A 9,477-nucleotide genomic window follows, 5' to 3' on the forward strand; every position below is an offset into this window, starting at 1 on the left:
CACCCCTCCCCAGACCCTGCTTCCCTTTGTGCTACCCCCCACGCCCCACCTTGGCGGTCTTGATGATCTCGGTGAAGTTGTCCATGATGGACTTGATGTCATCCTTCAGCCGCTTGTTGTAAGACTGCAGCAGTGTCTCCTTGCTCTGGGGCAGGGCTCTCTGCTGGGCCATGGCAGAGCCTCAGGCGGCACAGGGGCGGAGACCTGGACCTAGAGTGCAGGACAGACCCCTGAGTGCAGGCAGAGCCCTCAACCACCGTCTATGCCCCAAGCTTAGCAGAACACCCAGATTTCCGGGGATTCCCTTTCTGCCAAATAAAGTCAATCACTGAAACACAGATGAACTCATTCCATCAGCAGGCACCGCAGTGGGTGCCGGGACTCTCCTCGGGCCCCGCCTCTGCCAGAGCAAGCAAGCTAATCCTAGAACTCCTGGCCAGCCCTCCAAGCCCTGTCTAGGGCTCCAGTCCATACTTCGCGTCCAGGCCCACAGCGTGTCCCAGCAAGGCCTGCAAGCTCAACTGCAGCTCCCTGGCCCTGGCCCTGGCTCTGGCCTAACTTCTTAGCCCGCTGCCACTCCCGCCCTCCCATCTGAGGAGTCCTTCCAATCGAACCCCTCTGCACCGCCTGCGTCCACTCTGATTCCACTCCCACTTCGGCTCCTGACTTCATCTCTGCACTGTGCCCAGCTCCCTCCAGTTTCCACGCGGCAGGGAAAAGGTCCTAAAAAGCGGTCATTCTGGCAGGGCGCGTGATGGCTCACACCTGGAATCCTAGCACTTTGGAAGGCCGAGGCGGGCGGATCACCTGAGAGGTCAGAAGTTCGAGACCAGCCTGACCAACATGGTGAAACCCCGTCTGTACCAAAAATACGAAAATTAGCCGGGCGTAGTGGCGGGCGTATGTAATCCCAGCTACTCGGGAGGCTGAGACGAGAGAATCGCTTGAACCCGGCAGGCGGAGGCTGCAGAGTCGAGGTCGCGCCACTGCACTCCAGCCTGGGTGACAGAGGGAAACTCTTGTCTCAAAAAGAAAAAAAGGGGTCATTCCACTCCTTCTCTTAACAGGCCTCACGGCTGCTCGGTACGCCGGGACGCGCGCCTGTCGGCCTCTGCCCTGCAGCCGCACCGGGCGGCCTCGGCGCTGGACCTGCCTGGCCCTCGGGCCGGGTCTTTGCGCGCGGTGCTCGGGGAGGGCCTGGGGCCCCCTCGGTTCGGGGCCTGGCGCGAGGCCGAGCGGACTCCCGGACGCACTCGCGCTGTTCGCGCCCATATTTGGCGGGATGGGGGAAATAAGTCACGCGTGATAACGTGGCCCCTGACCCCAGCCCCCCCGACCCACCCACCCACCAACCCACCCCACCCACATCCCCACCCCCGACACACCTCCGTCCCCAGCGCCCACCACATCCTCACCCCCACCCAGCGCCCACGCACCAGACGCCGCAACCGCGGGGTCGGCCCGGGGCGGGGTGGACGTGCCTCCGGGACCCGCACTTTCCCGCGCCACTCCCCAGGCCGGGCCCGCCCGCCGCAGTCTCTCGGCCCACACTGGGTGTTCCCGTCGCTCCGCAGTCCGAAAACCGAGTGCGCCGCCGCAGGTTCTCCGCCCCGCCTGGATTTTTAGGTGTATAGGAGTCCTGTTGCTTTAAATCTGAAATCCCGCGCCGGCTTGAACTCTCGCGATCAGCCATGCGGCATATTTATCACCCAGAATTCCGTTTTGTTTTTCCCGCTGCCCAAGATGGTGAGTGACGTTTCCTTTTGCTACACCGTATCCGGGTCCCGACTTCATCCGCTGCCATCCTCCTCTAGGCGCGGCCTCACAGGGCCTCCTGCTCCGCCTAGCTCTAGGAGAGCCGTACCCCGTGTGGCACGGAGACACTGAGACGGACTAAAGCCCTGGGCGGCCGGAAGCGGGATGCGCTGGTCCCGCTGCCGCTGGGCTGGAGGAGGGGGGCCGGGAGCGCCGCGGCGCGGGGCTCCGACGGGGCGGAGGCGCTCGGAGCACTAGGGAGCGGCGCCTGGTTCTTCTCAGGGCCGCCGCAGAGCCTTTGACCAACGAGTTCCGAGCCGCACCTGCTGCTTGTGGAGCCTGCGGGGCCGCGGCTCGGGCGTCCTGGGTCCCGTCCGGGGCGTCTCCTCCGTGGGCGACGCGAAGAGCGCGTGGCGTTGGCCTTAGCCGGGCTCCGGCCACTCGGGCTCCGTGCGCTGCGTGCTCGTGCGGCCGGTGGGAGACGCTCCTGCCGAGGCACGGCGAGGACGTTCCCGGCAACCAAGGCCGCGGCTGCACAGGCTGGGGGGGCGCCGGGGGGCTTCAGCACGCAGCTCGCCCGCCTGGTTCGGCCAGGGGCCGTCGGCGCCCCTTGCTTCGAAGGCGCCAGCCTGAGACCTCCCGACGAAGGAGGCGGCGGATTAACCGGGATTTTCTTTGTGTCCAGCCGAAAGGAGAGAAGGCCAAGGGGGAGGAGGTGGCTCCGGCCCCTGCTGTCGTGAAGAAGCAGGAGGCCGAGAAAGTGGCGAATCCCGTGTTTGAGCACAGGCCGAAGAATTGCGGTATTGGTGAGCAACAAACGGTAGAATGAAAACGGTCTACGTTTTTTCCCAAGGAAATGTGGTCATGGGGTTGAGTCGGATCCTGTAGGTTTTAGTGGGTGTGAAGTGGTCTCAGTGCTCAACTTGTGTCCCTTAGAGACGGGCAGTGATGGTGCCCGTCTCTCGTTTTCATTGGGAGTTGCTGAGTGAGCGTTCGGCCGAATAGGGTAGCGGCCTTGGATTCAGCTTGGCCATCCGAAAACAAGTACAATAGTGTTGTCCCAGCGTGGCCCTCGGACTGCAATTCTGCTGTGCTTGGTGGCACCTTGGCTTCTTGTTAGGAAAGGCGTCGTATTCTCGATCGCGTTCTCAGGTGTTTGTGTGCAGATGATGTAAAAGAATATTTGCTATCTGAAAGACGGTGATGACGTTTTAAACCACCAAGATCGCTGATGCACCAACACCCTTCTGAGGGGCCCCAGACATGAACTTGACACGGAATTTGAGCCTCACTCGGTCGATGTCGCCCTTTATTTCTCAGGACGGGCCGTCCAACCGAAAAGAGACCTCACCTACTTTTTGAAATGGCCCAGCTGTATCAGGTTGCCGCGGCAGAGCGCCATCCTTTATAAGGGCTGAAAGTGCCTCCTGCCGTTAACCAGCTCACCCAGGCCCTGGACCGCCAAACAGGTGAGGTTGTGTGACCTGGAAAGGAGTTTCTCAGGCAAAGACTGAAGTCTGACAGTTGTATATCTGAGTCTTCCGGGGTGGGGGGGAGGGGTACTTTGAGGCTGATGAGTTAAAATCAATGATTGCTTATTTCATCCAGATCATGAGGGTGAACGGCCTTCAGTTTCTTGAACTGCAGTGTCATTATAGTCCTTATATACCAGGACAGCGATCTAGCATTTACATTAACTGTTAAGGAGTAGAACCTTGACTACAAACCTAAACTGGAGTGTTTTCCCAGTTACTGAGCTGCTAAAGCTGGCTCAGAAGTATAGGCCAGAGAGCGCAAGAAAAGAAGCAGAGGGTGTTGGCCCCGGGCCGAGAAGAAAGCTGCCGGCAAAGGAGATGTCCCCATCAACAGACCGCCTGTCCTTCGAGCGGGTGAGTAGACCCCACCTTAGGGTGAACACTGGGTGCCGGCTGTTGCAGTGATGTAGAATTTCTTCACCTGAAATGACTGAAGAGTAAAAGCGAGTTTTTTAACACTGAGTCAACACCTGGGCCCAGCAGCTGCTTGTGACCAGCGCGGGCCCCGTGAATGCTCACAGTGATTGTGTGTTCTAGGAGTTAACACCGTCACTGCCTTGGTGGAAAATAAGAAAGCCCATCTGGCGGTGATAGGTGTGTTTGCCTGTTGACTGCTAATGCAAGCGCTTCTGTCAGTCCGGGAAGAGAGTAGGCCTAATGATGGGTCAGTGACGAGACGGAAGTGGGTGGGTGAGGACAGTACTGCCAAGGGATGCAGCTCAATGCGTTGCTCTTGCAGTGATGTGAATCTCTCACTGAATTCAACCTTGAAGTGGAAATCCATGAGCTTTTTAACCCTGAGCAGTTGCTGCCGAGCTAGCTTTGAAATGTACTGCGTTTGGTCCAAATACTCTTCAGCTAATGCTTTCTTACAGCTGGTGGTCTTCTTGCCTGCCCTGTGTCAGAAAATGGGAGTCCCTTATTGTACTATCAAAGGGAAGGCAAGACTGGGACGTCTCGTCCACAGGAAGATCTGCACCACTGTCGCATTTACCCTAGTTAATAAGTACACGGCCTGCCCGAAGACTTCCCCAGTGCATTGAATACACGCGTCACAGTTGTTTTCCTCAAAGGCCGATCTTTTAAGAAATACATTCATCTGAACTTTTGCCAATGATGGTTAAGAATTTCTTCACCTGAATAAACCGTGTGGTCACATTACATCTGAGGCAAAAGTCTGTTTTGAGCTAAAAATGAAGACACTTACACATTCCAAAAGGGAAACAGAGAGGCCAAAAACCCACTTTCGTTTTCCCTCCTGCCGTGTTAGGGAAGACAAAGGCGCCTTGGCTGAGCCTGTGGGAGCTGTCAGGACAGACTGCAGTGACAGATAGGATGAGGTAAGAGCAGCTTCACACAAAATACTGTCATGTGCTAATCTTTTTCCCAAACAACTGGCTGGCTTAACGTATGAGCAGTTCTATTTGGCGATCAGCTTGGAACAGCCCAACAGAACTATGCAGTATCCTTGAAAATCTCAGAAAACAAGAGGCTAAGCTGACTCCCTCTTTTTGTGTTTTCAGATTCGCTGTCACTGGGGAGGCAACGTCCTGGGTCCCAAGTCTGTGGCTCACATCGCCAAGCCTGGAAAAAGGAAAGGCCAAAGAACTTGAAAGTGATTCGGGGTGAAATGTACATAGTAGAGTTTGCTGTAAATAAAAATAATTTAAATGATACAAATTTTTCCTTCAGCCGATGTCTGTTGGTATCTTGGGTTGAATCTTACTTGGGGTTAGCAAGTATCTTTTTTTGGGGGGGGGGGGTGGGGGGAGAAGGAGCCTGACTGTCCTCCAGGCTGGAGTGCAGAGGCGTGATCTCAGCAACCTTTGCCTCCCGGGTTCAGGATAATCTGGTGCCTTAGACTCCTGATTGGCTGGAATTACAGGCCCACACCTGGCTGATGTTTGTGTTTTGGGTAGAGACGGGGTTTTGCAGTGTTAGGCTGGTTGCAGCTCTTGACCTCAACTGAGCCGCTGTACCCAGCCCTTCTTTCTCACCCTTAGACATTCTTAAACCAGGCACTTTGTTCCTTAGAGATGTAATTTTCACGTTAAGTTTTGGGAAAGTTCTTTGAACTGACTGAAACAAAGTCAGGATTTTATAATCAGGTAGTCACGAGCTCATGCAAGGTAGAAGGCCCAGAAGTTTTATTTATCCCAAGAGCACATGATCCAGCATAAAGGTAATGTTTTCAAATACGTCATTATTCAGGGATAGGGCTTTAGCAGCTGGTCTCACACACCAGGTGTTCCACGTACAAATTTCTTAATCCACAGGTATGATGTAGCTGCAGAGAGTCCATACCTGGGGTTGTAAGAAAGCCAGTGTTAGTGGGCTGCTGGGCTGAAGGGGAGGGAGCCAGAGGGCCGCTGGGGACTCACCAGGTTATGATGTACTGCAGATGCTCATTCCTCAGAGTGACTCTGGTTTGCCCTCCAATGGGTCCTCCGGGGACTGTGCTTTCTGCAGAGACAGTGGACTCAAGTCCACACTCTGCTGCCTGCCAGCCTCTGCACTACTTCCTAGTGGCTGTGATTTTAATTGGAAATCCTGTGTGGCCTTTACCTTGGCCTTGACCCCTCAGTACTTGCCTAGCTAGGTTCCCTTTGCTGAGTTGCCACATCCCCCATACGCACGTGTGAGAATGTATGCCACAGCAGGGACTGGGTGATGAGGGTTAGGAGGAGGAAGGACAGTCTTCACAAAAGCTACTTGTTGTGGGGTGAGCTGGTCCCAACATACTGAAGTCAGCATCAATGAAGATGGGCTCTGCGCCTGTGATTCTGGCCATAGCCTCCAGGTCCCGGTAATGCCAGTGGTTCCTTTCTGGATTGTTCTCGGGGACAAAAGGCTTCCTGGTTTCTGTCAGCCTCACCATCCCAACGAGGTCCACTTCTCCCTCAATCTATAAAGGAAGGTGAGAAACCATGGAGCCTGGCTGACTCCCAGAGCCTTCCCTAAAGTAGGAAGGGTCCATGTCCCTTACCTGGCCTTTCTGCCGGGTTTCAGGATTCACTTTCTTCCTGGGAACGAACCCTCTATTTACCAGGATGGTGATTCTAGGGTAAGGAAAGTGCTGTTTAGGTGGGGTGGGTCTCTGAATAAACGCCGTCACTCATGGTTACTCAGGCACCCATAGGAACAACTACAGCACCAAGGAAGTCTTTTAAAACAGGACTGGCTCAGTGGAGCCCTGGCAGTGCCACACAAAGTCTTCCTCTCCTGAGGCCCTTTGGTTGGTAAAAGCTTCCCTGCCACCTCACCACTTTTTACCAATGTGGCTTTCCCCTCTATCTCTGCTGCTTTCCTTGTGCTCTCCCACTGCAACGTGCAACTGGTGACCAACACTGACATGCCAGAGCTGAGACCCCACACCACCTCCCTGAACTAGCAATGGCTGCCTCCAATCCCTCCTCACAGAGGTGGCAGCCGTGAGGAGAAGCCCTGGCATCCCAGCCTGCTGGAGATGGAGGATTTGGGACCGACCCATCCCGGGCCTAAAACCGGAACCCATGGGCTAACAAGGGCCCCAGGTATTTTCATTTGTACATTAATCCTCCAGGTCCTCTGAATCACACAGGTGCTCCTGTGCCTGTCATTTGCTTTGCCTGGAATGTTCTTCCCATCTCTTAACTGCCAAATGGTCCCCTAGGGAGCCATTCCTGACTCCACTCCCTCAAGGTAGGGCTGGGATCCCTTCTCGTGAGTTCCTCTCGTTGGCCCCTCCTCATACCCCACCATCATCTAACGTGTGGGCCACTAGAGAGTTGCTCCAGAGAAGGGGTCCCCGTTTCATGAATCCCTCCTTCCCCTTCAGAGGTCAACATACAGAAATTGTTCAGTCATAAATGAGCTGGCTGAGAAGTTTAAGTCAATGTCACAATTAGGAATTTTAACAACTATGCGAGGAATTGAATCTTCTGGGTATCTTGGGTTTCCCAGGGTCTTACCCAGGTTAGGGACTGTGAAGGAACTAGCGATGTACATTAGTACACCCTGACTGGCTCTGCCAGGACAGCCAGCTCCCCCACGCCCTACTCACCCCAGGTCGGCGCAGTAGAAGGGAGTGACCACATAGGCCCCAGTCTCGGCTGAGGAGGAGATGCGGCCGGCGTCCCGGGCCTCCCGGGCAGGGTCCACCATAGTCCGGGGCATCATATACAGCTCCTTGGAGTGGTCAAAGCACCCCCTGACTTTCACTGGCCTATACTCCAGATTTTTCAGTTCCACTGGGCTGCATGGAGACAAGAACAGTGCCCGAGCAACGTTTGGCCGGAAAACGAATCCCCTAATGTGGGTGACAGACTACACAGCCCACCAGGGCCAGACAAGGAAAGGAGAAAGGTAAAGGGCATCCTCGCCAAAGGGAAACTGGCCCTTTGATGCCATGTGGGAATGTGGCTCTGCGCTCCCAGAGTCCAACTTTACAAGAAGCTAAAAATCTGGACTCCTCAATGCATATTTTATGTGAAATTTTTTAAAACATGTGGGCCAAAACCTCATCCACAAGCCAAATCTGGCATCCCGTCTGCTATGCTGAATGGAACATTTGCTTGGGTATACCTGTCTGAGGGTATATTCTAGGGAGAGGGCAGTCAAATCATTTAGGGCACTTTTTCAAAAGACCACCCTCACGGTGAGACCTACAGGGCTTTGGGCCCTGTGGAGGATAAGTTCACTACACCTGAAAAAAGAGTGACACACAGGACCCCAAATAAGACTTTCCTCCCTATGTCAGGAGGCGGCCTCAGGTAGCTTCACAAGGGCAGTCAGGTGTCAACAACAAGCCCAACAGGATGAATGATATTGACAGCTCTCATCTGAGGTGAAGGAAGTGACTAAAAGTCCTGCCAAGAGGGGCAGGCCGCCCAGCAGAAGCCAGGGCTCCGCTGTTGAACTCAGGTGAGATCTGCCCTAGGGGCGCAACCACACACTTACTCTGCGGGCAGAGGGACAGGCTCGGCCAGAACTCTAGATTCCAACTCTGCAATCAGGTTCAGCTTCCACTTCCGACGCTGGACCTACAGTGACAGAGCCTAAGCCCAAGCAGATGGCAGCAGGGTCAAGGGCCCAGAGTTACCCCACCAGGTGCGGGTCTTTACCTGCCATGTCCCCAAGCCAAAAGCAGTCACGGGGATGAGGAGCAGGACCCACCGGAGAAAAGAGTCATCTTCCGCTTTTGTGGCAGATGCTTCTGCTGCAGAACTGCCACACCTGCTTGGCCTCCAGGCCACCTCTGGAGAAAGTTTCACAACACTGACCTGGAGGCAGAAGCCCTTGAACAGAGACCTGGGGCAGCCCGTTCCAAAAATGACTCCAGTACTGCCCGACAGAATGTGGCACAGGAGGGAACAAAACCTGCTGCCTGGAGCCTACCAGCAGCCCCTGTGTCCAGCCCAGCCCAACCCAGTGCCCGGGACATGGCACACACTGAGTATGCTTGCCGACTGAGTAAGATCTAGGGCTCAGCGTTGGCTTGACCAACTACGACCCTGGGTAACTCACGCCTTTTTACTCAAGAATATGCTAAGACGTATTCCACTGGACTAAGATGCACCATTCATCCACTCAAAATGCATTTGATAAGCGGCCAGTTACTAAGTCGCTCAGCCAGGCGCTCGTGGTTGTGTTATGCAGAGAAACATATCGACTCAAGAGTAATGGTTCACAAAGCACTTAACAGCGTTCAGTTTTTACAACTAACCGTGACAACACGGAAAAATGTACACAGAAGGTGCCTTTAAGCTCTCAGAGGGCGAGTCCCATCGGCTGAAAAGCACCATGGGGGCCTTGCGGATACTAAAAAAAAGCAAAAAAGCAGTAATAAAAAGGCAGGCCTGAGGCAGGCTTGCACAGCACCCTATACACATGGCAAATTACCCTGTGCTGCAGAGAGAGACAACACGTAAGCCCTGGTGGTTCGATGCCCTTTACTTTCAAAACCCTGAGCTTTCAGCCTGGGCTGGCCTCCCATTAGCTGGAAGGGACGTTAGGAAGTAACTCTCGAGCCTTCTCTGTAACACAGGAACGACAAAGAAGCTACCCCTCGTGTTGTTGTGCCGACAAGGCGCTTGCTACATGCCCGGTACACGACCGCGGTTCCACTAAAAGCATTTTAATATGGAACCTGTCACTCCCAAGGAACCTCAGTTCTGCCGGCAGTGGGTTCATTTCAATCCCCACGACA

The 9,477-nt window shown here is 54.7% G+C and overlaps 1 protein-coding gene, 3 non-coding genes and 1 pseudogene across 4 annotated transcripts; 4 read left to right on the forward strand and 1 right to left on the reverse strand.

Moving 5' to 3' along the window:
• Window positions 1–2,916: 2,916 nt before the first annotated feature.
• On the forward strand, window positions 2,917–2,991 carry LOC116547261. The gene has a single exon (XR_004267000.1). It is a non-coding gene; the product is annotated as a small nucleolar RNA SNORD24 (small nucleolar RNA).
• A 695-nt stretch (window positions 2,992–3,686) lies between these two features.
• On the forward strand, window positions 3,687–3,758 carry LOC116547259. Its single transcript, XR_004266999.1, has one exon. It is a non-coding gene; the product is annotated as a small nucleolar RNA SNORD36 (small nucleolar RNA).
• A 265-nt stretch (window positions 3,759–4,023) lies between these two features.
• On the forward strand, window positions 4,024–4,096 carry LOC116547258. The gene has a single exon (XR_004266998.1). It is a non-coding gene; the product is annotated as a small nucleolar RNA SNORD36 (small nucleolar RNA).
• A 301-nt stretch (window positions 4,097–4,397) lies between these two features.
• Window positions 4,398–4,464, forward strand: LOC116547260 (annotated as a pseudogene).
• Window positions 4,465–5,410: 946 nt separating this feature from the next.
• On the reverse strand, window positions 5,411–8,662 carry LOC116547257 (surfeit locus protein 1-like; the record flags this gene model as incomplete). The annotated part of the gene is made up of 7 exons (XM_032273263.1): window positions 5,411–5,594; window positions 5,672–5,753; window positions 6,033–6,195; window positions 6,277–6,349; window positions 7,333–7,524; window positions 8,229–8,311; window positions 8,393–8,662. Coding segments are annotated over 7 exons (933 nt in total), but the record flags the coding sequence as incomplete, so codon positions are not given.
• Window positions 8,663–9,477: the final 815 nt, after the last annotated feature.

The sequence above is a fragment of the Sapajus apella genome, unplaced genomic scaffold, assembly GCF_009761245.1.
Source record: "Sapajus apella isolate SASKATOON/1434 unplaced genomic scaffold, GSC_monkey_1.0 scaffold2521, whole genome shotgun sequence".
In the NCBI taxonomy this organism is placed as follows: Eukaryota; Metazoa; Chordata; class Mammalia; order Primates; family Cebidae; genus Sapajus; species Sapajus apella.